The sequence below is a fragment of the Cottoperca gobio genome, chromosome 14 (genome assembly GCF_900634415.1).
Source record: "Cottoperca gobio chromosome 14, fCotGob3.1, whole genome shotgun sequence".
NCBI lineage: Eukaryota > Metazoa > Chordata > Actinopteri > Perciformes > Bovichtidae > Cottoperca > Cottoperca gobio.
In genome coordinates this window covers 9,675,028-9,702,246 of record NC_041368.1, presented here as the reverse complement: position 1 = coordinate 9,702,246, position 27,219 = coordinate 9,675,028, and the positions used below count along the sequence as shown (strand labels likewise).

The window sequence follows — 27,219 nt, the reverse complement described above, 5'->3', positions numbered from 1 at the left end:
TTTTTAGTTCAAATTAAAACATTAGGGTAATTAGGGTAATCATAATCACCTGGTGTCTGCTAATGCTCTACATCCTCACAGCTTCACAAATCCCTTGCTTTACATGATTGTGTGCACAAGCAAGTGTACGCCAGCTTCATTTCCTGCCCTGTCTATCTGGAATAAAAAGCCCTCTTTAGTGACTTTTGTCTTTTGAACAGCAGGGTGCAGCATATCACAACATTATTCCTTCTCCACCTTCAATACTGGAAAAGGTCATTCTGATATTTCTTATCATTCTGATTATGAGGCCTGGGAAATTACTAGACTGAGATTATAACATTGTGTTGGTTCTGCAACTAAAAATGCTGAAAAAAGATTTTAACTGTAAAAAACAAACAGGTCAAGTAAAGTAAAAGCTTAGTAGCAACATCCATAATAGAATATGTTAGTAGATGTAATCAAAGTGCATCCCAAATGTAGTTGTTTTGTATTAAAAACATCCAGATTCTGCTGTCATCAGAGTTCCCGGGGTCATAATGATTGAAAAGGCTCCTTCAATAGAACATTTTCAGCACTCTCATTAACTTCCTTATTGGTTTTGTGTGTGCCAGACAAAGGTGCAGTCATGGACATCGGTGGTTTGGAGACGGTGGTGGCAAACTCTGCCTACGTTTCAGCCCGTGGCAGTATAGACGGAACAGCAGCAGCATCCATGCGCGACAAGAAGATGCGTGGCAGGCTGAAGCTCCCACACATCAGAGATTGTGAACACATGAAAACATCTGTAGACACAACCTTTGACAGCATGTGTGTCAAACAGCCTATTGGCAAGCGCCTGTTCCAACAGTTTCTGGAGAGTGACGCGACCCATAAGAATGCTGGAGAGCTGTGGAAGGATATCGAAGACTACACTGTATGTCAAGAAGCGGACAGAGAGCAGAAGGCCCAGAAAATTGTCAATAAATACTATAAGTCAGCTTCAAAGAGTTTTTGCAGCTTCCTGGAGGAGAAGGCCGTCGCTCGTGTTGTTGAAGACTTCAAGAACGTCCGCGGGGATCTGTTTAAAGAGAGCGAGCAGCAGCTGCTCAAACACCTGGAGAAGACGGCCACAGCTGGCTTCAAGGACAGCATGTACTTCCTGCGTGTTGTTCAGTTTAAATGGCTCGAGAGCCAGCCTTTTGATGAAGAGTGGTTCTCGGACTTCAGGGTGCTGGGTAAAGGAGGTTTTGGGGAAGTGTTTGCTTGTCAGGCTAAGGCAACGGGCAAAATGTACGCCAACAAGAAGCTGGAGAAAAAAAGGTTGAAGAAACGTAACGGCTACCAGGTAAAGCACTGATGTGGCATGTCCCACCTATGGCCATTCACAGTGTCAAAGAGTAACAACACAAAGTGAGATCATTCTACTGAAAACCTTGTGATGAACCACAGCAGGAAATAAGAAAGAACAGAATATAACCCAGTGAGGGCAGAGGTTTAGTTTTTGCCACAACAGCTCATTGCAAAGACGCTTGTGACTCTCTTAAAGACCTAACAAAGCAGTTCAGGGAAACTACACTGAAGCCCACTGACTCTAAAAGCATCATTGGATAATTATAGAATTACTATGACATGCATCACTTTTGTTGTTGAGTTGTAAAGACTGGTAAAGCCAGGTGGGAATAAAAACAGACATGTGGATGAAAGAGCAGCCTCGGTATAATTAAAAACATTTGTGAAGACTTTTCCCCATCTTACAGTTAGAACAAGGGTTTTCATGTGTTATGGAGAGTCAACATTCTGCATGTTTTTAAACTAACCTGCAGACTGATGGCTCATTATGGCACATGGTTTGCCATCCCTTGAGTAAACCATGACAGAGAGCCAGCATTTAAAACACCAGTCCCTGAGATACCTAGACATTCAACATCTTACTTGAATGCAACCATTATGAGTGTTATTAGTTACATGTGAAAAAGGACTACAGTTGGGGCCATAGTGTTGCACTAAATAAAATGCGAAGAATCCTCAGAAGATGTGTAATCAGGCAAAATATCTTTGTGGCTGGACAGTAGGTGTGTCTGGATTTATAATAGTTGACATTGTACGTTCTTGCTTTTGTTGGGCTAATCATGTTCTGATGTTTGATTTGTGTTTAGGGAGCCATTGTGGAGAAGCGCATCCTTGCAAAAGTTCACAGCCGCTTCATTGTGACGCTGGCTTACGCCTTCCAGACCAAGAATGACCTCTGCCTAGTCATGACCATTATGAATGGTGGAGACCTCAGGTGCTCTATATAAACACCAAATACAGCTTTACACACACACACACACACACACACACACACACACACACACACACACACACACCCTGATATCCATAGACTGACCGAGCACTATGCCTCTAAAACACACGCTGCACACTGGTTTGTGTGTAACATGGGAACAGTGTTTCGATGCTGTCATAATCAGCCTAAAGTAGATAAAGCTCACAGCTGACAGACAGATTAGGTTTGCAGGTGCATCATGCTTTACATCAGAGTCTTGTGTAGCTTCTCTCTCGTTCTCTGTTCTACACTTCACGATGTTCAGAAATGCTTTAACATGCACCCTCTCTTACAGGTTTCATATGTATAATGTGGATGAAAAGAATCCTGGTTTTGGTGAGAAGAGAGCATGTTTCTATACAGCGCAGATTATCTGTGGGGTGGAGCACCTTCACCAGCACAGGATTATCTACAGAGACCTGAAACCAGAGAACGTACTGCTGGATGATGCAGGTGACACATTTCCTCTGCAGGATTTCATGTCTCTGCATACACGTATGTACTGATACTACAGCCCCGGAGACACTCTTTAACTTTTTTTTTTGTTTGTTTTTCACTGAAGCAGTTGGTAAACACTGATTTGTTTAGTATCTCGGGCCCAGCATGTCAAGATTGATAGGTTGACAAGCAAACTGGTTTAAGATCACTTTTAACTAGAGAATATCGCCATGGTAACCTATGCTTTGCCACTAATATGCTCGGGCGCAGCTTTGGTTCAGAGAATGGATCAAAACATGCATCACCCTGCAAAGTGATCAAATCATTGGACAAATGGAGCCAGTCATCACTCTACAGAACACTTCTTGACATTGAAGTGAGACGCTGTAAAGAAAGTTGAAGGGAACATAAAGCATAATAATTGATTGTCTATTCAATAGCCATGATGCCACTGTTGAAATCAAAACCTTTTCACTCAGGACACGTCCGCCTGTCAGATTTGGGTCTTGCTGTTGAACTTCCACCAGGACAAGACAAAACTACCGGATACGCAGGAACTCCAGGTGTGCAAACAAATCCAATAAAAGATAAAGTTAAACACAACGGTCCCAGTGGAGAGGAAATGCTATTACCTTGGTTAATGTTACTGTGAGAACACAACCTGTACCACCATGTCGTCATCATGTTGTTTATGAATATAGGTTTCATGGCTCCAGAGCTGCTCCAAAAGAAAGACTACGACTACACGGTGGACTATTTCACGCTGGGAGTCACCCTGTATGAGATGATTGCAGCCAAAGGGCCCTTTAGAGTACGAGGAGAGAAGGTACTAAAACAGACACATCGGTCGACTTTTACGTGCAGAAATATCCTCAATGCATCTGTTTGTTCTTCTTGTCGGTAAATCATAAATACTAAATGTCCTCTTTCTTCAGGTTGAGAATAGCGAGGTGGCTCGCAGAATCTTGAACGATCCAGTTACATATACACCAACCTTCAGCAAAGAGTGCCAGAATATCTGCGAAGGCCTGATGAACAAGGACCCAGCAAAACGCCTCGGGTTCAAAAATAACGAATGCGAGGAGCTCAAGAATCAGCCATTCTTCAAAGAGATTAACTGGGGCCGTCTGGAAGCAGGTGGGTGACAACATCCGTTTCAAGGAAACTCAAGATATGGATGGCACAAAAGGTGGTGAAATACAAAAGTATAGATATTTACCATATGCCACATTTTAATTTGTTTCTTCCTCCGTGTTCCATCCAAAGGTATGTTACCTCCGCCATTTGTCCCTGATCCTAAAATGGTCTACGCCAAAGATATCGACGACGTGGGCGCCTTCAGCTCAATCAAAGGTATTGTCCTGGATACCAAAGACACAGAGTTCTACAACGACTTTTCTTCCGGCAACGTACCGATCCCCTGGCAGGACGAGATGATCGAGACAGGTGTGTTTGGAGAGATGAATATCTGGGGAGAGAACGGCAAGCTGCCAAATGACCTCAACCCAAACTACGTGGAAGCCAAAGGTGGAGGATGTGTCCTCCTTTGAGTCGCAGCAGATGGAAACAGAGCAGAGGGAAGAATATTTTAAATTTAACACATTTAGATTCAGTTTGTGCTCATTTGGTGCCACTTAATCCTAATCTGTATTATCTGTCATTTGTACAATGAACTGTTATTGTTGTAAGGAATAAGCATTATTTGTGTATTTCCATATGAACATACATATCATTATGTATCTATGTGGTAAACATGTGTTACTGTAAACATGGCAGCATGGTGAGATATCACACAGTTTAAACATTATGTAACAATGAATTGCACTAATTATGACTGATCTTATATATGTCTATATTTTTGTTTAGTTAATTACAGAAAAACTGTATTTCATAGAAACTACATGCAATGTTTAAATACTATAAATGATTTAGGCCAAAGAAAAGCTACAGTGTTGACATTACGTAATTATTTATTCTATAACAAATATTATTTAATTTGTTATTATGGCAACCATTGTAGATAGAAGAGCAATCAATAATACCTTGAAAGGCACAAACATATGATTTGAGTCTTCTTTCAATGGCTTTACTGTCGATGTCACTGTGTTTGTATGAGGTTGTCAACAAATGAAGAAAAGACAAGAATATAGAAGAAAGAAGAACTTTAAAAAGTCAATTTCACTGAATGTTTCCAATAGAATAACTATATTTGAACATTTGAAAACATTATTATGATATAGACGTCCTAAATGTTCCTTTGAATCATTATCTTGTCCATTAATGTGTATTTGAATGGTGCTTCTTTGTGTTGTGTTTGATATGTTTTCTTGTACCCAGCTCCTGGTTGAACAATAGATCCGGTGTAAGATAGTGGACTGTCCATCAAATTCAGCCATGTTTCCATTAACTCCCATTATTATAATAATAAACTTTTAAAGTAAAAACTATTTTCTGTTTGAAATGGTGATTATTAAAAATTATATCTAAAATATAAAAACGCACATTGAACATATTTGTGTTCTGTGAATTTGAAACTGTCGAGCAAACAACAGTGACAACTTTTGCATACAATATATCAGACTGCATATCCAGCTTGTACGTCAAACCACACCTTTTTATATCATACTGTACATAATGTGGCGGTTTTGTTTATGATGTTCGATTTTAGATAACAATACCACAAAGTTTCTATTTTGGTCAAACAATAACTGAAATCACCAGCACTTGTTTATTTGAATGATCTCAGTCTCTTGGGTTACCGTGAGGGTAAATTATTAAACCACAGAGCATCTCAGGTCTAGTTAATCTTAAATTAACACTGAGAGCAATCAAGCAGTAAAAGAGAATGGGATTATATTTTATTACATACCATTGGCAGGTATACTGTATGTCTCACTGGCAGAAGAATGACCATTTTACTTTCACACAATTTTAAACAAATTTCACAAAAAGGTTATAATAAGGTTCTAATCAGCATCAGAATTCAGTTTAATTACCAAACGGGTTTACACATACGAGGAACTTGCTTTGGTGTATAATGGAGCACACATTAACAGAAATTAAAATGTAAAATAAGAGTAAATATAGAATTATTATAAAAGAAATTGGTAAAAACTATTAAACTACTACTAATCAAAAATGTGTACAAGAATCATTAAGCTTCAAAAAAGAAAATGCAATAAGAGTTTACATATCAAACCAGGTGTGAAAGGAAATAGTTTACTATGATTAAGAGGCTACAGCCATGTACGCCAACCTACTCACAATGACTGTGCTAACATGCTGATGCAGGTATAATGTTTACTTCACCGAAACTCTATTAAATAGTGTACACAAAGTTATGCAAACGTCCCATTATTTAAACAGCTTTTACACAAAGCGCATTACTGAACCCACACATGAATCATAATCCAAATTTTGCTCAGTAAAGAAGTGCAGGTTTGTTCAGTTACATAATATAAAAATCATCTCGATGGCCAAAAGGTTTGCTGCATTTACTGATCAAGATCATTCTGTACCTGCCTGCAGTCTTTGCTGCTGATGGAGCATCATAGTAACATGGTCAGTCACATCACGACAGCGGTTGCTGAAAGACTCACGTCTTCACATGATATTTCATGAGTAGATTCTAGAAGAATTAAAGTCATAAAAAAGATTTAAAATGTTGAAGCACAGCACAAGTGTTTCTGTGTTTGGAAAAGAAACGTGTGTATTCACACACACATAACCACAAGAAATATGTAAGCGATTTAAATAAATAAAACAACAAATGTAACATTTATCATTTTACTAACGTATTTATGGGAACTGTGGAGTGTCAGCAAACACTGACCTCTAAATCAAACCACAGCTCAGTAGGTAGGGACTTGGCTCGGGTTACCGGAGGGTTGCCAGTTCAAGTCCCCAAATAGATTGTGTGTCAGTTAGCCTCCTGGACACTACAGAAGCACCAGACCCCCACACTACTGCCCGGGAGCTGTATGTGTAATAGCTTCCCACTGCTCCTAGTATTAGGATGGGTTAAATGAGTCTGAATTTCACGTTGTGTGTGTGTGGTGCTGTTTACAATGTGTGACAATAAAAAGAACATTTAAAATCCTCAAGTTTACTAATGAAGGCAGATTAATATACAATTTGTTCCAAGATCAGAGTCCTATGTGAGAATACAGTACATATCTGGGCTCAGGGGAATCCCAGCAGATATTAAAAGCAAAACTCTTTATTCTTAAAATCACTTTAGCATATTTAAACATTTTAACTTAATATTTAAAATCTCACACTAAAAGATTGAAAATCATCCTAATCCAGATAATAAGATTAATTTTCTCTCCGTTAAGTAGTGGATGTGAACTTAATGCTTCTGGTCGCAGCCGGTGTCGGAGGCTTCAGGTTTGAGTGAACTTTCCCTTTAAGCAGGGGGGTCAATGCGGTCACAACTAAATAAATCGTTCAACTGACTGAGTGAAGGGCAAAGTAAATAAAATATTAACAGACAAAAGATTATGATTTAATGCGTGAATGTCTATTCAATACTGTAAGTATATGACGGTACTTTGTACTGTGCTTCTGATTACTGGTTAGCAAAAGAGAATTCACATTTGATAAGATACGGACTGTAAATGGTGAAGTTTCTTGTAAGCAAAGAATAGCTTGAATCAAACAAACATCTGATCGTCATCTTCACAGAGTATTGAGGAGGTTTATGCAGTGCATGTGTAAATACTGGATATATACACCAGTACAGTATATCAGTACTTCTAGATCTTGCATCTTTGCATACTTCCATATGTTGCTTAATGTATAGAGGCATGCAAATCATTATAAGGGCGTATTAGAACAGCGTGGTCTTTTAGGTGACACCACTGTACTATGTCAACACAGCATTTCATCAGGGTTAAATCTATACGCTCCAGTACAAATAATGTATTTACAAAGAGCAAGAATTGCAACGCATCTTTTGTCCCGCTGCAGACTAGTTAACGTTTAACCAGTATTAAAATAGACACTTTCTGCCTTCAATAAATCACCCAGCTTTCATGTTTACTCTGGCCTCTATTCAGTATTTTCACAAAAGTATTTGCTTATGGAACCTTAAATGACCTCCCTAAAATCACAAGCTACCAATTCCTCACAAGGGGATACAGGCAGGACAAGATGATGTGAGCAACCAAAGAAGAAGAATGATACCCAGGATGTGCAGGAAGAACATCACTCATGAGATCTCATCCTTTAAAGTTTCTCTCATGGATTTGTTTCATCCTGTATATTATAATATACTTAACAATTATGACTACAGTGCTTCTTAAAACAATATAAAATAATGAATTGTTATGTTAACTGCCTCCTGAAAAATCTTCAAAAGCACATCAAAGCAATCAGTGCTAAATGATTCCAGGCTTTTGGCTCAAGGATTGACAGCTGTGATAACTGTTTTACAAGAGAGTATCTTTACCTCCACTGGCAATAAAAAGAGAGAGAGAAAAACCTCAATGTATACTTACATCTCTATTGTAAAATTCCAGGCATGTGAAATGTCATCAATTTTGGGCGGGAATAGCAGACTTATAATGTAGCTACAACCAGCAAATCAATGTTCAAATTAGTCCAGGTTTGAGTACATGAGGGGAAAAACCTTAGTCAGTTCACTCCCAAAATGTATATCAGATACAGAAGTTGCGAATAGAGCTCCTCGCAGAGGCATTATCTAATAGTTTTGCTAATTATTAATCGACAACTACTTTCAAGATGAAAGAGATCATCGAGGTTATAGCACTTTTTCTAGGTTTTGCAGGCTGGATAACGATTTTAATATCGCTACACGATCAGTATTGGAAAGAATCCTCCACAGATGGCAGCGTAATTACAACCTCCACAATCTATGAGAACCTCTGGATGTCTTGTGCAAGTGATTCAACAGGGATCTATAACTGTCGTGACTTTCCATCCCTTTTTGCTCTCCCAGGTAAGTCAGAAGTAGTAATTGTCTAATAGCTGGATCATAAAGTTTTACATTGCAAGATCTTAGAAAAGACACTTTTTCTGTTTCTGCTGTAAAAAAAAAACAATATATATGACTGTTAATGGTAGTTATGAACAATTTGCTTGGGCTTCTATCAATATATTTCACATTATCATATATGGTTCCAATTTTTTTTTGATGATTCAGCTTTATGTGATAGCTGACTATGCATTTTCAAATTTTAAATGTCACCCTAAGAGAAATACGGCTTTATATCTGACTGAAGCACACACTTTTCTTTATTGAAAAATACTATTAATTATACATACGGAATCAGACATCCCAACTTAACGAAAATAAATATAATGTACATATACAATGCAATGCTTGTGCTGTAATCTACAGCAGCAGCTGCGCAAATCCAACACAATAGCTTGGTAAAGTTTGTGAAGATTGTAAAGTTGTTTCTGAGGTTGCATAAGAATAATTTACATCCACTTTATGGACATTGCTAACGACACAGATAGCATTGTATTACATTATATTATTTTAGATGAACAAACTCATAATAAAACAAAATAACCTCATAAACCTAACAAACAGTATCTAAGGGCTATATGAGTTACATTGTACATTGTACATTGTACTCTTTTAGCACTGCATCTTTAATTGTATCCATTGTGTTTAATGCACTGCATATGCTAGGCATCCATCGAGCACTGACGTGTTACATGTGGTAATTGCATACTGTATTTATGAAGTGGTTAAATCAAGCTGCTGTAATCTTGTGAAATAGTTCTTCATTCTTTTTTAGATTGTGTACTAAACATTTTATGTAATCCAGTACAAAACCACTAAAACGACATATTTAGATATGTCGATAAAGTCATTTTTAACTTAAAGCAGTTGAGACAAACGATTCCTACATTTCGTGTTTATGTTTAAACCATTTGGAATAGTAAATCGTTTTTTTGTATGTGTATGTGGTACTTCATCAGTATGATGATAAATGCCTGATAATGAACAACGCTTTGTACACTAATAAAGACAAAAGTCAAAAGTCTCTTGGGCTCAGTTTTCAGACAAGCAAACAGGTTTATCTGCGGGTCAACATCTGTGGGACTGTATGTGGTGATGCAGCCTCACCCCTCAATGCTACTAATCGACCCATCATCCCTCGGTCACAGTGTGAAGTGAGGAGCCAAACCGTGACTCAATAACGGTTTGATATTATTGACACAGTGTTCAAAGGAAACGTCAAAAGTGACAAATAGCTTTAAGTCTATAGACGTTAGTGAGCGCAGGCTTGAGGGTTGGACTTCACCTTCTTGTTGTCCCTCAAGTTGGGTAAACATTTGGAGTCTTTGAATAGATTCAATAGAGTTGAGAATAAAAGGGGAAATCATAAGTGGGCTATTTGGAATGAATCATTGATTTGTGGCTTTCTGTAGCATCTTAGATCGGGGGTTGGTGGGAATTGTTCTGGCACACTGAGACTTTGGGGCCGACAAATCCACACATTTGTGCAGAAAGATAGCTGAAAGTCAACGTTTGTAATAAAGGTTTCTCTCTCGGAATAACTCTACAAGAAACAAGGGAGTATGAATGCAATGGTGGAAGCTTTGGCCTTCTTCCTGGGGTTTCTGGCCTGGCTGATGGTTGGAATCGCGCTTCCAAATCGATACTGGAAGGTCTCTTCAGTGGACGGTAACGTTATCACCACATCAACCATCTATGAAAACCTATGGATGTCCTGTGCAACTGACTCTACAGGAGTTCACAACTGCCGCGATTTTCCATCTTTGCTCGCACTTAATGGTACGTGGCCAACACAGAAACAGTTTTATTAGTGTTGATTAGTACTTATCTGGAGAAAGACTTTACTCTTTAAGCAGTATAAAAGTTGTGGAGGGAAAATTTGTATTTCTAACAGAGAATTTGATGAAAAACAAAGACTTAAAGATTTATTCATCGCCAGATTAAGTACACTAAAAACACTGCCGTTGTTTTCCTGGATGTAGACAGGATCTCAGTGTACCTTTAAAAGCCTATCAGGAGTAGCCTACTGTACTGGCTATCATCTGTAGTAAAGACAGGTAATATATGATTTGATACGATGAGAGAGGATAAGCAAGCACAGCCACAGTGAACCCAGACAAACAGATACTCATAAAATAAACTCATTTCCAATTTGTTGGAGGCTGTTTGGCCAAAACTGCCTGTTTAGGCATCAATGTAATGTAGAAATGTAAACATTTACAAAAGACAAGTTTGTGTATAACACATGAAAAATATGGAACTGGATGTATAGGCCTAATCTTGAGCCCTGAGGTAGAAATGTTGACCTCATCTCATCACAGGCAGAAATATGCTTTCCAGATCAAACCTACATAAATACTTCAGTTTTGTTCAAAAGGAATCAAACCTGTGTGGCTCCCCTTCAGCCAACTGAGAAATCTCTGACTGAAACTACAGATGTTTACAGAACTACGACGCTATTTTGTGTGTTGGAAAATGCTGGATGTTTGGATAGATTAAAGAAACTGATTTTGTTAAGTGTTGTGGTGGAGGTTACATTTCATACCATGTCTGTTAGAGGGTACTGCCTGTGCTCATAGGACCCGGGACAACATCAGTGAGCCTATAAGAGGCTCACACCTGCATCAACGACAATCTTTTCCTGTTGTAACATTGAACGTCATCTCTCTGGCTAAAGCATGGCAATGCTTATATTGTAAATATATAGATGTTTGTGTAACACGTTATTACAAGTAAACATGTTATTGGATTCCTTTTTTAATGTTTGCACACAGGGTACATTCAGGCCTCCCGGGCACTCATGATCGCTGCCATTGTGTTTGGGACGTTTGGGCTCGTGGCTACTCTCGCAGGAATGAAGTGCTCAAAAATAGGAGGAGAAAACTACGTCCTTAAGGGGAGGATCGCTGCGATTGGAGGAGTCTTCTTTGTACTACAGGGTAAAGACTTGGGGATGGATATAATGGCCATGTAACAAAAGAAAATGTCTGGTCAGAAGTCACTTGAAATTAATTTGGCTTAACGAAGAAAGTTCCCCGCATAAGTACTTTAAAATGACTGAGGGACATGTCCAGTCCCCAGGAGGACACACACAATCACACAACAAAAACATCTAGAAAAGGTCTGGCACTCCAATCTCTTTGTACAGAAGAGAATCTATCAGAAAAAGTGCCACCAGTTCAAAAGGTGATCCCTGCTCTCACAAACCTGCCATTACCAAAGGTATTGTGAGAATAGGTCCCACTGTGTAAAATACACAAAGTGATGCATTGAGCAGACAGTGGTAATCTCAGGGATGTGTCTACAAATAAAATACTCTTGCTATTATTCAGCTTAATTTGAAAGGCTTTTAAATGTTATAACTGTATCTGTTTTGTTTTTTTATTGACAGCAATCATATTTTATTAAGATATAACTTGTAGACATTTTAGAGTGGATATAATTTGCTGAAATAATCTTGACATTCTGACAGCAATCAATCATCTTGCTACATTGAGCGAGTGCTGCTAGCTACTTTCATTGGAAAATAGTTAGCAACATTGGGCTGGGTTCTTCGGTTGGATCCTTTTTATAATCTATTTTACTCTTGCTGGCTTCAATGTTACCGAACTTATCTTTAATGGCCCCATTAGTCCTGACATTCTTAACATGGCTTTCACTTTACTATCTAAAAACTCCAACCCTGAAAAGGTTTTGACCTTGTTCATGTTATCTCATGTTCACACATAACTGTGTGCTTTGTAAGCATTGGAAACATCCCTCTTGTCTAAAGTAAACAATGTTTTGTGTTTTGTAGGGATTTGCACCATGATTGCTATATCTTGGTATGCAGCAAACATCACGCAGCAGTTCTTTGACCAGTTTTATCCAGGGACAAAGTGAGTCAATACATTTTGCATCTGTATGTTAATCTGTTGAAAAGAATCCGCACAACAGCTGTTGTTTACCGTGCATTCAATAATAATACACAGAAAAATATATGTTCACCATTATTGTGTCTCAGATATGAGATTGGAGAGGGCTTGTATATCGGGTGGTCTTCAGGGACACTTGCCATTTGTGGAGGTTCATGCCTGATGTTTGCTTGCAAACTCAACAACCCGAATGAAAAAATGTGAGTATGTATTTCTGAAACATTTGACATTTATTCACTGGGTATAGTATAAAGGTACATATTCTCCTAAATGAAACACGTCTTTTGTTTCTTAGACCATATCCATACCAACCATCCTCCAGAGGACAAGTGCTGCCGACTGTGGCAATGTCTCAGTCTGTCCCGAGCAACTATGGAAGAAATGCTTATGTGTGAGAGGAGATGCACCGTGAGAAGGCAGCATTTATAATGGAACACAACATTGTAAAGCCTTGTGATCAATGTTTAGTAGTTTAAGAGCAGTTACCTTGATTTGATTAGACTTTATCCAAATTAATTTTCTCTATATGCATTTGTAATGTCTATGTAGCCTACTGTGAAAATTGCCTTACTGTGGGCTTACCAAGAGAAACTCCAACATAATGAAAGCTGTGACAGCACAAATGAAAAGCATTTGTAACAGGCTGATCACTGCTGTAATCTAGAGTTAGTCTACAGAATACAATGAACATATTACCTGCTCAGATTGTGGTGGTAAAACCAATATAGGACCCTCTCTACCCCCTACAGCCTTTAATAACCGCACCTTTACATCTAATTACTTTTCCTTTCCTTATTTATTGATTGACACTTGATCATAAGAAAGAAAGTTGCAAGAAAGCTAATGAATATGCCGTGCCAAATCAGATCCTCTGACCTTAGGGCACTTACTACTTTGATATTATTTAAAAGGTTTTAAGATACAAAAATAAAACTCCTATTTATCACTTTTACTAGGATTAGGAATACACACCAATCAGAAATATTTAATAAATCACCTTAAAAGGTTTTACAATTGTTTGTGTTAGTATATAAAATGTTTAATCCGCTGTTATACACATGTATCCTCAAACCTGCCTAAGGTTCTCTGGTCAGGAAAGATGAGTCGCTCGCCTAAAAATTCAAAATAATTTGTCTGCAAAAACAATACATTTCAAAAAGCTGTCCTCTTTGGGTAATTAGATGGCAATTCCAGAAATGTCTGCAATCTACTTAATAAGTGAACTGGCTGGTATTAAAGTAAATATCTTGATCTATCAAAATTCAGAGGCTTTTGACTGTCAAAAGTAATGAAATGTGTAACTTTACCTTGTAAACTGACTGATTTTATTTTTGACTCACACCGCTGAACCAGAACACTTAAGTAAAGGATTTGAAACAAATGTAAACATATTTTTTCTAAGTTTTAATCTTTTTTAGGATGTGTATATTTCAAATGTAATGTCATAGTTTATATTTTGGGTGACTTTGCATAAGTTCCTGTGGATTTTGGTATGTTTTATACACAAATAAATATTATTTCCAGTGACTGATTGCACAAAACCATGCAAATGTTTATAAGAGATTATGATATACAACATATTCCATGAACAGAGCTGTTGAGCAATGAGACTCAATATTATTAATACAAAAATAAAAACAAACACATGTTCAAATTAAAGGAGTTTTGGGTTACAGAGCTTGTTTGCACCTATTCCTCTCTTTTGACTCCTTGAAGATAATTACAGCTGAATGTACTTTTAGCCTCAGCATTCCCTGACTGCACACTCAGAGAAAAGACACACAATGATACTAATTGTATCATTTTCAGTTGGTTTAATATGCCACCTACTGTACTGATGTGGTGTTACAACCAGGATTGAATTTACTCAAGTGAAATTACTCAGGTGACAAAGTTTAACCATAACTATGTGAAGCATAAATATGAAACATGATGTTGAACCACGACACATGGTCATGAGGAACCAGTAACAGTGAAGTCTTACACCCAGCCACATTATTTCAAAGCAAGATACACATTTTCCTTGGCAGATTTCTAATCTTTAGGAGCTTCGTTGGCTAAATTGTCCAGGTTTTGTCCGTCGAATCGTATAAAGTGCCAGCCTTCGTTGTCGGTGAGGTCAAGAGCTCCTTTAGCAGCATAGAAGTCTCGAGAGGGAGTATTCCACTCCAACACGGACAACTGTAGCCGCACACACTGCTCCTTCTTCCCCATCTAAGAAATCAAAACAGTCGTGCATTCTTCTCTCATCACACAAGATAGATGAAAAAGTTTTTCCATGAAAACTGCAGCCCTTTGCTGCATGCTGCCCCCTCTATCTTCAGCTATACTATAAAATGCCTAAATAATAATTCTTACCTCAGCGACTTTGCCCAGTAAACCCTTGCCAATTCCTTTTCCTGTAAAGGAAATCAAGAAAATATTTACAGAAAAAGATGTAACACAATAATAATACATTTTATTTGTAAAGCGCCTTTCATAGCTAAAAGCAACCTAAAGGCGCATTTAGAAATTATGATTCTCACAAGTAAGCAAGTACACAAGACACAAGGCTTTGTGCTCAACACATATTTTACCTCTGAATTCTGGCATCACATACAGGTCCTCCAAATATACTGAACGTCCCTTCCATGTACTATAAGTGTAAAAGTAAAGTGCGTATCCGACCATTGTGAATCCTACATGGACAAAAAAAAACAAAAAAAAAAAGCTGTCAAAATGAAAAGCAGGAATACCAAAAAATTACAATTGACAACAAATATAGTGGCATAAATCTGTTTGTGTTTTGCATTACAAAAAATTGTGAATTGAGTTCAAGTCTGTGGATGCTCAGTCACTCTGCTACACTCCCTACCTTTACCTCTGAAAAGGAATAGATGAAAATCTGACTGATGATATACGAGGCGACACTTGAGTAGTCATTGTGACTTGTTGGAATTATCTAAACAGCAAGGGCACAGACCTTTTATCATCTGCATGAGATGCGAACAAGTTTAAGATTAGATTAGATTTATTGTCCCCAGGGGGAAATAAATTTTCACGGCACTGTACATGTACACAGTAAACATACGCTATACTGTATATATAACGAATAACACAGAATACAAACAGATAGCACCACACATGACAGGTATACAGCTACACACACTCAGCACGGCCTGTTATTTAAGGCAGCAATGGCTGCAGGGATCAGGCTTTTACCGAAGCGAGCCTTTTTACATTTTAGAGTTCTGTACCTGCGCCCGGATGGCAGAGGGGCGAGGCACTGATTGAGCGGGTGTGTAATGGCCTGTTCTATTGTGGTTGCGATGCGCGGGATGGCCCTGTTGTTTAGCACTGTGAGGTTGGGTGTAGGGAGTCCAATCATCCTGGCAGCGGTGTTGGTGATACGTGTGACTTTGGCCCGGTTGATGACAGTGAGCAGTACATGATGGGCTGGTACATGCTCTGGTACAGCAGTAAGAGAAGAGGGGGGGACATAGTCCTTTAAGTTTACGGATGACGGATAATCTTTGTTGGCTCCTTGTGAAGATATCGGTGATGTGTTGGGTGAAACTAAGTTTATTGTCTAGTGTTACTCCAAGGTATTTAAAACTGTCAACACCGTGTCAACTGTTTGGGTATTGATGATAATGGGGTGCTGTGGTGTGGGGGGCATGAAGACAGGCAAGACTGCAATGGAAATCCCTTGATCAACACTTTACCTTCTTTAGCTTTATCCTCCTCATGCACTTCTGCAACAAGGCATTCAAAGAAGGGATTCTGGCAGAAACCGTCCCGCTCGAGCTCTAAAGTAAACAAGACAGATAATGTACCCAAATAGCAACATTTCATCTTTACATTACAATAAATATTAGTATTCATCTGCACCCAAGTAAAAATATCAAAAACATAAGTCAAAGCATTTAAAAGTTCATTCATGTCTACAAAATAGTCTATTAGACATGAACAATTTAGCAAAGAAAGGATATAACTCTAGTTGAGGATCAAACGATAGAGAAAAGTGAAGAAAGAACTGCCATGAACCCCCTGATCCGATTGGAGATTCAAACTGGCAGTACAGTAGCTGGTTAGTCACTCCTATTACCTTATGTCTGGTTGCAAAGCCTTGCACTGCTCATTATAGTCTATAATATCTAACTCACACTGCACATTGTGTGCTTCAGACACACCAAGATGCAAACCTCCGACCACTTCTGTTGACTGATGTGGTTGAACTTTTTCCCAGCAGACAAATGTGCCATTGCAGGACAAACCTAGGCGTAAGTGTTAGCATTAAATTAATGTAAAGTGGAGTTAAACCGGTTTCTGTGCATGCGTGCTCGCAGGTATAGCTTTCTGGGACACCTTGGCTTTTCTCAGCATTTTTTCTATCAATTATTAAGTGCAGAATTACCTTCATGAGATATCTTCACCTGGTCAGACATTTTTTCATAAACCGCCAACTCCTGAGAAAATGTGTCAAAATGTTATGTGTGAATTGTTATAGTCTATGGGTTTGTATGTAGCCTGTGTCATTTGACATGCATTACAAAGTAACGTCAAAAGTAACATTTAACGTTACAAACAGCGTAGAAGTGAAGTGTATTACATTCGGCATTGTGAAACAGAAAAACACTTTTAGGTTAGCTTAACCCGTACTGAGCCTCACCAATATCATCCTCGATATTTCTTTGCAGTCTTCTTTTGTTGCAGCCCGTAGTTTGAAATGCATGTTTGTTTAATCTCCTAATGCCTACACTTTATCCCAACTGCTGTACTATCTTCTTCCTCAGAGAGAAGTTGACTGAACTGACTACAAATCTGAACCCCTGCACGTTACAAAAAAACTCAGCCACGTTATTAACTTAAATTGGTCAATCAAATCAAAAACAGGCATGGACGTTTCGCATGGAAGTACACACGAGGAAAGCTTCTACTTGGTCTAGCTAGCAGCACGTCATGATACAGTTTGAAACCAAACTCGCGGAGTGTTTCTTACCGCAATGCTCAGTGGGAGTTGTAGTTGACGCAAGCGTTAAACGTAGTCTTCTACTTTTGCCTTTTTCAAATGTCAAAACTTTCATTTCTTTACTTCTGGCCTCCCAACTGACAGGAAGTAGTGATGACATGTAACCCATTACATTTACTTAATTACTTATATAGATTTGAAGTACTTGTGCTTTACTCAAGCATTTCCATTGTATGCTACTTTATACTCAAGTACATTGATCCAAAAGTTACTTTCATTCATGTCCTTTAGGCTACAAACAAAACACGTAAAATATTGCTATATATCTATATAGTCACAACCTGGCTCGAGAGGAGGTGACAAGGAGGGAGACCACACAATCAAATAACTTTTCTATATGGTTTAATTTAAGTAAATTCTACACAAAGCACAAGCACAATACAAATAGCAGGCAGCAGGCCAGAGGGAAGAGACAGAAGATCTTGCAGGTCTCTGTATAGCCTGAGCCCAGCCTGCTGAGGTGTGCTGAATCAGTGATGAGGAGATGACAAGGTCACTCAATACACTCTTTAAACTGCTCTAGCACCATCAGATCAAACAGATCTTCAAAAGGAGTAACTTCCAACGCCGAACACCACCTATTGAAATGTTTAATTAATTCCCTTACAAATTCGACATGTGACTGCTCGTCAGACTTCCTCCCAGACCTAAATCGTTGCAGATAGGCCTCTGGTACCAACTCATACGCTTTCAAAACATCATCTTTAACAATAGAATATTTCTGGCTTTCAACTGCACTAAGCGCTGAATAAGCTTCTTGGGCTTTTCCTGTCAATACCGATTGCAACATCACTACCTGGTCAGCCTCGGGCCACCCTCTCCCATTGGCAAATCGTTCAAAAAGGGAGAAAAAAAGTGTCCCACCACATCAAACCTTTTCAAATTTTGTGAAACGTATTCACCTGAATCCCTAGTATCAGTATTACCGGACTTAATTAGGTCTAACCGGTACTGCTCTAACTCCAATCTTCCCTTTTCCAAAGACTGTCGTTCCTTTTCCAGGCCCAATTTATCCCTCTCCATCTGCAACAGCAATAGCTCTTTTTGTTGCGCGAACATTAAAGCTATTGTAGGAGAACCCACAGACTCACCAACATTGTCACTTGGACTCTAGTGTAGCTGGCAAAATACCGATTGTCGTTAAAGTATCCCTCAATGACCCTTTAATTTCCTTTTTTAACTGTTTTTCTCCAACATCATAATGCTCAACAAGCTTCAAAAGTTGCTCTTTTGTACAACCATCCAACAGTTCCTCAGACGGAGACTGAACAAAGTTAGCCACAGTAGCCATAACTACAAACACCAAGTCCTCAAACACTAATGCAACAGGGTTAACAGCTGTTTTAACTATGGAACCCAATCCCTCTGGCTACCTATTTAACCAATACTAACTGAATCACTCAACCCTAGTCTTCATGCAGGATTGTGGCGGGATGGATTAAGCACAAAAACCAGCAACCCGGTTAACTTCCAGCATGCTGAAAATCACCTAGACAGTCCTAGAAGTGCCCCCGAGCAATGCTCTAACCACTTACTGCACAAAAATAACAAACAATAAAAAAAAGAGATCAATAGAGACAGCCAGTGTGTCACATTGCTTATGCCTAACAGGAATAAGGGTTCCAAATTTTTTACCAGCCCTCAACTCCCCAATAGCAGCTCAGGAAAACATTCACCAACCTATGCCTAGACAGACAAACTGCTCTCAATCACAACCAAAATTATAGACTGAGGCCTCCCAAATCTAATACTCTCCTCCTCCTCTAAAGGCAAGCCAGAGACTTTACCTGATAGCTAAATGCTAACAGTCTTCTACTCAATATTAGACAACTCACCAAACAAATTTTGGACGAGCCCCCATTTGTCACAACCTGGCTCGAGAGGAGGTGACAAGGAGGGAGACGACACAATCAAATAACTTTTCTATATGGTTTAATTTAAGTAAATTATACACGAAGCACAATACAAATAGCAGGCAGCAGGCCAGAGGGAAGAGACAGAAGATCTTGCAGGTCTCTTTATAGCCTGAGCCCAGCCTGCTGCAGGTGTGCTGAATCAGTGATGAGGAGATGACGAGGTCTCAGCTCCACCAATCAACCTCCTGAAACACAGGTTAAGCACACAACATGGGAAGGACAGGACAAGGCCACCTCTGAGGCCGTCACAATATATATATCAATATATATATTGATATATCAATATATATCAATATCAATATATCAATATCTATATCGATATATATCGATATAGATATCTATATATATATCTATATATATATATATATATATATATATATATATATATATATATATATATTATATATATATTCTATATCTATATATATATAATCTATATATATCTATATCTATATATAATATATAAAATCTATATATATATATATATATATATCTATATAGATATAGATATAGATATCTATATATATATATATCTATATATATATATATCTATATCTATATCTATATATATCTATATATATATATATATATAGATATATATATATATATAGATATATCAATATATATATATATATATATATATATCAATCTATATATCTATATATAGATATATATATAGATATATATATCTATATATAGAGATATATAGAGATATATATATATATATATATATATAGAGAGAGATATATAGAGATATATATATAGAGATATATATAGAGATATATATATAGAGATATATATATATAGAGATATATATATATATATATATATATATCTCTCTATATATATATCTCTATATATATATATATCTCTCTATATATATCTCTATATATATATCTCTATATATATATAGCTATATATATATATATATATAGCTATATAGATATATATCTCTATCTAGATAGATAGATAGATAGAGATATAGAGATATAGAGATATATATATATATATATATATATATATATATATATATATATATATATATATAGAGCTATATCGATATCTATCTATATCTATATATAGATAGATAGATATATCTCTCTCTATCTCTATCATATAGATAGATAGATAGATATATAAAATGTATGCAGGGCTTACCTTTAGTATTTTTACACTGTAATATTGCTACTTTTATGCAAGTAAAAGTTATGGGTAGGGTTCCACCACCGACAAGAAGTCAGTAGAGTAACAGTGTTTATTGTTTTGCTGGCTTTTTCATAACTCATGGGGTTTAAACTGGCTTGTGATCAGTGATGACACCAAGCCAGTTGCAGAGAATAAGTTGGGAGCAAACTGTTTGATACACTTGATACACAGTGAAAGTAGCTGAAAGCAAACTGTACAGAATAATACTTTTGTTAAAATTATAAAAGAAATATAAAAAAAGCCATCAACATTAAGAATTTCATACAAAATCTGATTTATTTTAGTAAAAAAAGAACAGGAAATTGATTTGAATATAAGCTGAAACATTACAGATCTCACAGCTGGACCTCAGTTTTCATTGGGCATTAACATATTTACAATGTCTAGTCACATTTGCTCTTTATCAGTCAAGAGTTCAGATATTCCCCTTCATACCACTCCAGAGTTTACCCCTTAAAAGTTCAGCCCAAACAAACCTCCTTGTGTCTCCGTGTGTTCAGCTGCACCAACATGGTAAAAACCTCCACTACCTAAACAAGTCTCAGTGTGGCGACTGTGTGCTCGCTCCAGGAGACTCAGACCGGTCTAGCTTCATCACTGCTTCTAGTGGGTTTGAGGAAATTGAAGTTGGTAGCACAGAGCTCTTAGCCTCCAAAGAGGAAGTGGCAGACGAGGGCAGAGATACAACAATGTACTTCTGCAGAGGTCGTGAACCCGTCAGTCCAGGGCCACTGCCGGGTTCCAGTTTTACCAAAGGCTGCAAGGTCGAAGTGGCGCTGGGAACAGTGCTGGTGACTGGTGAGGCTGTCTGGGAAGAGCTGAGGGTGATTACCTAGAGGGAAGACAAAAATACAAAATTCATACTCGTAGGGATGTAGTGGATTTTATAAGTGTTGCAATGAATTCCATAAAGTTAAACTCAAGACCTGAAGTTTCACACCAATCACATTAATTAATAAAAATATATTTAAAAATTCATATCTGTATTCAATCATTTTATGATTATGCTTACATTGTTATTGCAGCTGCTTTATTGAGATGGCAATATTTTTTAAATCCCATCATCTTATCAATATAGGCACGAGAAGGTGCCCTGTGTAGATTTCCTGCAGTGGTGGCGCTGAACAACGTTGTGATGAATGTAAAACTGAATCAAAATGAAAGTACCTGCTGGGTTGAGGAGGCCCCTGCACTGGTTGTCATGACAATGTACTTTGTTGCCGGGGGCGATGGCTGTGATGGGGTCCCTGGTCGAGGGGACATCAGGGTGAGGGAGCTTGGGACCTTAATGATGCTGGGAGTGCGCTGCCCTAACGACCCACTTAACCCACTTTGTGAGACAGTGAGGGTGGGACGAGGCTGCAACAAAAGGATTATAATTGAACAGCCATCGAATAGTTTACTTACACGTCATTCTGCAATGCCACACTTTAATATATTATGTACATGTATTCAATGTACCTGTGTGATTGTTAATGTGGTTCTGTTGACTTGTTGAGCTTGCAGAGCTGCTTGAGTCCTGGCCTTCATTACATGGGAGCAAAGCATGGGTCCGAGGTAACCATAGTCTGTCCGATACTGCTCCACGCTGTCAGGCTGAGGTCGGATCTTGGCAATAACACTTGCACAGTGTTTCTTTGAAAAAATACAAAATAAACACATTTTGTATACACGAAACATAATTACTGGTTTGATTCGAGAAACAATTACTGATGAATGTCGTGTTGTTTTAGTGAAATGCTTTGACTGGTAAAGAAATGCATCAATCTGTGTGAAGTCGTCTACTTTTAAATGCATAATAATCACAAACTTATTACCAGTAAGAGGCTCTGTACATGGTCAGCTCCTATCTTGTCAATATTGGAGACCACTGGTCCTTCCATCACTGTTTTGATGCGAACACCCTCTATAGTAAGCCGAGGAAGGATCAACGTCTTAATCACCTGCAGGGGACAAAATCAGGAGGTTGGTGCCGAAAAAACTAAACAAAAGAGTAAAAATGATAAAGACCGGAGGACAACAGAATCACACTCACATCAGGCCCGAGTTCAGCAAGTCCAGCGATGCAGCCGTAACGTGTGGTCCACTGGGTTTTGTCATCCAACCAACTCTGAAGAAACATGTCAGTCTGAATAAGTATGTGAAGTGTTTTAAACAGTGGCGTAAAAAGGTAAATTCAAGGAGGTTAACATTTATCTATAGCATTTGAACCCCCAACACATACTGCATCTGTGGCTAGAACAAATGTTCTAAAAACTATCCATAGGTATTTGATTTCCCATTTTTTGGGAAAGGGAACATGGTTATTTAAAAATACAAGTTATCAATCATTAATTAATAGAATACTTTTATTGTCAATGCACATAATACAACGAAATTAAGAGTGCTACTCCTGATCAGTGCAGTTAAAAGGAATAAAAACAGGAAAAACAACTTCAGTAACAAACATCCACAATTGACACACAGGTTCGAAAATAGTATGTAAAATAAATAAATACAATGTAATTATTCAGTAGAATAAGAGTAGTTATTGCACTAGAGTATATGTAATTATATTGCCATGATGATCAAAAGACATCATTACACGCCCGTGGTGATGATATACATGGTACCTGACTGTATTAACAAAACCTGTCTTTATGTCAATATTTTGGGAACACAATATTAAAAAACCCACCTTAGTAAAAGTCTTGGTAATACGGGACTGGATGTTGTTGGTTGTAGTACTGAAAGTTTTACAACTTTGGGCCATGAGGCGAGCAGCAAAGTCTCGTAAAGCCCAGTGGTTGTCGACATCTGGTCGCAAACACAGCTGCTTACTCACAATACACGTCACCACAGCTGGGATGAGCTCATGCAGCTGCGAGTACAAATAGAAAAATCAAACACATTTAACACTAGAATAAAAAGTATACATTGAGATTATACCCTTCGAAAAATAATATAACATTTGGTTTGTTTTCCGCACTTACGTATTTCTCCAAATACAGGGTGGGGTTGTCCATTAGAGCTTTGACCATTCGCATTAGATAAATCAGCAGAGCCAAGTTGTTCTGCACCACATTCACACGAACCTTTAAGGAGAGCATAACGTCAGCACTTTCAGTAGAGATAGGCTTGTGTATTTTATATGAGGTGAGGAATGTTTCAGAGCATTAGGAGAAGCTGGAAAAGATTCTCACTCCTTCAGAAATAAATGTGCTGAATCTCGGAAGCATCTGATAAAGTCCGGGATCTGTAGCAATGCTCTGTAAAGCTTCCTGAATGAGACAAGAGGAAACATTTATCAAAGTGTCATGACAATCCAGGTTAAAACTAGCATTTGATTATTTTGACAAAATTCTGTTATTGCACATACAATTTACTGTTAGCTGCAAAGTGTTGCCATTTCTTTACTTTATATCCAATTAATAAAAAACAAAACAAGAAAAAAAAGGTAATTACGTTTTTATATTTGTTAAAAAAATAAACCATATAAACAGACAAGCAGGACTTACAGCTCTCTTAGCTTCACAGGAGCCAACACATGCTTCTGTGATTTCCTTGTAGTAGAGCTGCTGTTCCACAGAGAGCTCATGAGTGCTGCGCGGCTTCAACCTTATTAGACCCTTCTCCTTTCCTGAAAGAGACAGATAGAAACATGGGTTGAAGGAGACGAACATTATCATGAAGCATTGGACAGGGAAGAAGGAAGCCGGTTAGGGGGGCAGCAGAAGAAAATAGAGAAAAGTTGAATATAACACGAGATACTGACCTTTGCCATCAGCAGCCGTTGCTCCCTGACCCTTGCCTTGAATTGTACCTTCCTCCTCCTGACCAGGTTTGATGACTTTGAGAGGCTCTGTAGATTCAACCTTTTGCTGCTCTTTTGGTGCTGAAATGTAGTAAATAAAACCCAATTTTAAGTTTTTCCTCCAGATTTATTTGTTTTTGGCTTCTAAGAGAAGAAACTTTGACCAGGGCTCACCTGGTGGTGGATTTTCTGGAATAGAAGGCTGCACCCCCTCAATGCTTAACCAGTGGGCTGTGGATTCACAAAACAAAAATGGTTATCCGATCTTTAAGTCAAAAACAAGACAATACAGTATCCTGGAGTATAAGGGCATGTAATACTGATTATCTAGGTACCTTTGAGTGACACATCTAGTGGAACTCTGGGGAGCGGTGTGTTAATAATGTCACTGAGGTCGACTTCTTTTTCCTCATAGAAATGAAGCTCTCTTCCGCCACCACTTGCAAAGCGAAAAGGGATGAACTCTTGCGACTGGAACCCATACAGGGGCTATAACGAGAGGAATTAAGTTACAACACATCATTACAAAAGGAACCAGAGCAAAAGACCCTTTTCATGCTTTCCTTCAAATAACTTCCCCAAGTGGCTTAATTAAGCAATAACAGTTAAAAGTATGCAAGTTCGCCCTTACCTCCACGTTTTTTAGTTTGAGAGCATTATCTATGTCATTGGTGGTTAATTTACGTCTCTTCCCATGATGCATGAATTTGAGAGCATCCTGTGTGAAAGAGAAAGGAAAGAAAACAAACATAGTTAAAATATATAGCTCATATCACATAAAGACATTTGGTTTCAGAGCAGTTTACAAACCCAAAAACAAAATATCTGGTTCAAACATCTGTTATTTACCTGTGCAATTTCTTTTATTCTGTAGCTGACTTCTTCACTTAGGGCTGCGCAGCTTTCCTCCTGTAACTGCCCCACTCCCACAGACTCTGCTATGGCTTTCATGGACTCTGTGGGCAGGGAGACCGAACACTGCTTCGGCCGACGTTCCTCCGCCATGGCTATTAAAGTACAAAGGTCTGTGAATATCAACCTTCTTATGTATGAAAAATCTAATTCAAAACAGATATTTTCCACTTTGTATAGTTTTCACTGCAGCCATATCTTTTGGGTAAAACATTTAAAGTTCTACAACATTTGAATGGTTCACTGCCAATAATTAACACTCAATGGGTCTGAAGCCACAAATAACCTTCTTGACATAGTATTGACAGCCTTGACATTGTTATGTGATGATTCAGCAAACATTATATACAGCCTGTAGTCTACTTCTATTACACAATGCTGATGAAAGTACATTTGCAGAGTGCCATTAGTCCCATTTCCCCAATGTAAATATGTGAAAGAAAGCAGAAGTCATAATCTATCAATCCCTCAAGAGGAAAGCATGTGCATTGCAGCTCGTCATTATTACACAGCTATAGCTCTTCCTTGAGCAGGCTATCATCAAAAACATAGTTATCATGCCTGGAGAGACTCTACTTAGGGGAACACCACCGAAGAGACCAATCACATTACTGAAGAAACTGACATGACAGAGAGACACTGTGCATACAACAAGTGGGTGTTTCACCGCAGCTTGAGGGGATGATGAGAAAAAGAAAATCATTGTTGAAAAGGCCTCATGTGACATCTCAATTAAGTGCAAGGCGGTTCTATGGTCCAATAAAACCACAATTACAATTTAAAAAATGTTATATTTGCCATAAGCTAAGCAACTCTATAAGATGGTGACATGAATGCAACAGCGAAAACAACGTCAAACATAAAGCCAAGCCAGGAGTGGTATCAAAACAAAAATATTTTTGTTTTGGAGCAGTCATGTAATTGGTTTTGACAATCCAATTGCATTTGTGGCAGAACTTGAAAAGTGCAGTTCTTTATGTTTATGAAACTTCTTGAAAAATATTAAGTGTGTCAATATGTGCAAATCTAACGCGGTCTCATCCGCAAAGACGGAAAGCAGTCATTTCTACAGCAAATGCGTCAATCAAATGTAGGATAACGTTACTTACATTGACAATAAGAAGACTTTTCTGTTATCAGTGCCAGAAATCCTGATAACCTCTACTTTGATTTACTAGTGCATAATGTTTACAATGAAACAAGAAAATGTCCACGGGATGAATACTTTTTAAAAGGTTTTATATACTTCATGTGTGTAAACAAACACACTGAGCTCCCCAGAAAGCGGGTTAACCACTCTGACGGAATAACAACCAACTAGCGGAATACACCACTCAAGCCACATCTAAAGTATATTCATACAAACGCAACAACGTCATACCAATATAAAAACAGTTTTCATTTTAAGCCATTCAAACCACTGCATAGTTCTTTAATATTAACTTTCAGTGAGCTAAATATGATGTGTGTTAGCTTGCATGCTAGTAACTTAGCTTCCGTTGACATTTTACCTCTGCGAAGTTGTCCTCTCCTTTCTGAGTTTAAGCAGGAATTTACACGAATGAAAACAGTCAATGTTTAGATGTGCAACAATAATTATTTCGCAAAGCTAATTCTTCTCTATGAATATCCATCTCTCGATATAAATAACTAACTAATTCACGAATTGCAGCTGGGACCACCGTTCGTGAATTAGCGCTTATGTTCCATCGCCATTTTGAGTCACGTTCCGGTTGTGATATCGCGA

General features: G+C 38.1%; 4 protein-coding genes across 9 annotated transcripts; 2 read left to right on the top strand and 2 right to left on the bottom strand.

Moving 5' to 3' along the window:
• The first annotated feature begins 607 nt into the window (after positions 1-607).
• On the top strand, positions 608-4,297 carry grk1b (G protein-coupled receptor kinase 1 b). Its single transcript, XM_029448292.1, has 7 exons — positions 608-1,306; positions 2,118-2,245; positions 2,580-2,737; positions 3,202-3,285; positions 3,424-3,548; positions 3,658-3,859; positions 3,989-4,297. Exons 1-7 carry the CDS (start codon positions 608-610, stop codon positions 4,270-4,272), a joined length of 1,680 nt encoding a protein of 559 aa, XP_029304152.1. The 3' UTR covers positions 4,273-4,297.
• Positions 4,298-10,282: 5,985 nt separating this feature from the next.
• LOC115019322 (claudin-15-like) lies at positions 10,283-13,029 on the top strand. The gene is made up of 5 exons (XM_029448820.1): positions 10,283-10,499; positions 11,495-11,659; positions 12,517-12,598; positions 12,724-12,834; positions 12,930-13,029. Exons 1-5 carry the CDS (start codon positions 10,283-10,285, stop codon positions 13,027-13,029), a joined length of 675 nt encoding a protein of 224 aa, XP_029304680.1.
• A 1,129-nt stretch (positions 13,030-14,158) lies between these two features.
• LOC115019323 (diamine acetyltransferase 2-like) lies at positions 14,159-19,642 on the bottom strand. Of its 5 annotated transcripts, none has more exons than XM_029448824.1 (6): positions 17,286-19,641; positions 17,031-17,082; positions 16,339-16,422; positions 15,211-15,312; positions 14,993-15,033; positions 14,159-14,848 (listed from the first exon to the last, which is right to left on the bottom strand). In XM_029448824.1, the coding sequence occupies exons 1-6, from the start codon at positions 17,346-17,348 to the stop codon at positions 14,669-14,671; spliced, it is 522 nt and encodes a 173-aa protein (XP_029304684.1). In that variant the 5' UTR covers positions 17,349-19,641; the 3' UTR covers positions 14,159-14,668. The 5 variants fall into 5 exon arrangements, with proteins under 5 accessions (XP_029304684.1, XP_029304685.1, XP_029304683.1 ...); XM_029448825.1 differs by having other exon boundaries at positions 17,616-19,641; XM_029448823.1 differs by lacking the exon at positions 17,031-17,082 and having other exon boundaries at positions 17,616-17,722; positions 19,481-19,636.
• Positions 19,643-21,013: 1,371 nt separating this feature from the next.
• On the bottom strand, positions 21,014-27,208 carry taf6 (TAF6 RNA polymerase II, TATA box binding protein (TBP)-associated factor). 2 transcript variants are annotated; one of them, XM_029448407.1, is made up of 15 exons: positions 26,984-27,208; positions 25,410-25,567; positions 25,192-25,278; positions 24,896-25,049; positions 24,735-24,791; positions 24,522-24,641; positions 24,265-24,386; positions 23,950-24,027; positions 23,740-23,841; positions 23,445-23,627; positions 22,803-22,895; positions 22,585-22,710; positions 22,229-22,402; positions 21,935-22,126; positions 21,014-21,599 (listed from the first exon to the last, which is right to left on the bottom strand). In XM_029448407.1, exons 2-15 carry the CDS (start codon positions 25,563-25,565, stop codon positions 21,309-21,311), a joined length of 1,935 nt encoding a protein of 644 aa, XP_029304267.1. In that variant the 5' UTR covers positions 25,566-25,567; positions 26,984-27,208; the 3' UTR covers positions 21,014-21,308. The 2 variants fall into 2 exon arrangements, with proteins under 2 accessions (XP_029304267.1, XP_029304268.1); XM_029448408.1 differs by having other exon boundaries at positions 22,803-22,877; positions 26,984-27,207.
• Positions 27,209-27,219: the final 11 nt, after the last annotated feature.

Coding starts and splice junctions, on each gene's coding strand:
- grk1b (XM_029448292.1), top strand. CDS start 608: ATGGACATCGGTGGTTTGGAGACGGTGGTGGCAAACTCTGCCTACGTT. Junction 3,286..3,423: donor CGGATACGCAGGAACTCCAG/GTGTGCAAACAA, acceptor TTATGAATATAG/GTTTCATGGCTCCAGAGCTG. Junction 3,549..3,657: donor TTAGAGTACGAGGAGAGAAG/GTACTAAAACAG, acceptor CTCTTTCTTCAG/GTTGAGAATAGCGAGGTGGC.
- taf6 (XM_029448407.1), bottom strand. CDS start 25,565: ATGGCGGAGGAACGTCGGCCGAAGCAGTGTTCGGTCTCCCTGCCCACA. Junction 24,792..24,895: donor ACTAGATGTGTCACTCAAAG/GTACCTAGATAA, acceptor GTGAATCCACAG/CCCACTGGTTAAGCATTGAG. Junction 23,842..23,949: donor GCACATTTATTTCTGAAGGA/GTGAGAATCTTT, acceptor CTCTCCTTAAAG/GTTCGTGTGAATGTGGTGCA.
- LOC115019322 (XM_029448820.1), top strand. CDS start 10,283: ATGAATGCAATGGTGGAAGCTTTGGCCTTCTTCCTGGGGTTTCTGGCC. Junction 11,660..12,516: donor AGTCTTCTTTGTACTACAGG/GTAAAGACTTGG, acceptor TGTGTTTTGTAG/GGATTTGCACCATGATTGCT. Junction 12,835..12,929: donor AACAACCCGAATGAAAAAAT/GTGAGTATGTAT, acceptor TTTGTTTCTTAG/ACCATATCCATACCAACCAT.
- LOC115019323 (XM_029448822.1), bottom strand. CDS start 17,754: ATGGGTTACATGTCATCACTACTTCCTGTCAGTTGGGAGGCCAGAAGT. Junction 16,423..17,615: donor AACTCCCACTGAGCATTGCG/GTAAGAAACACT, acceptor TGTTTACTTTAG/AGCTCGAGCGGGACGGTTTC. Junction 15,313..16,338: donor GGAGGATAAAGCTAAAGAAG/GTAAAGTGTTGA, acceptor TTGTCCATGTAG/GATTCACAATGGTCGGATAC.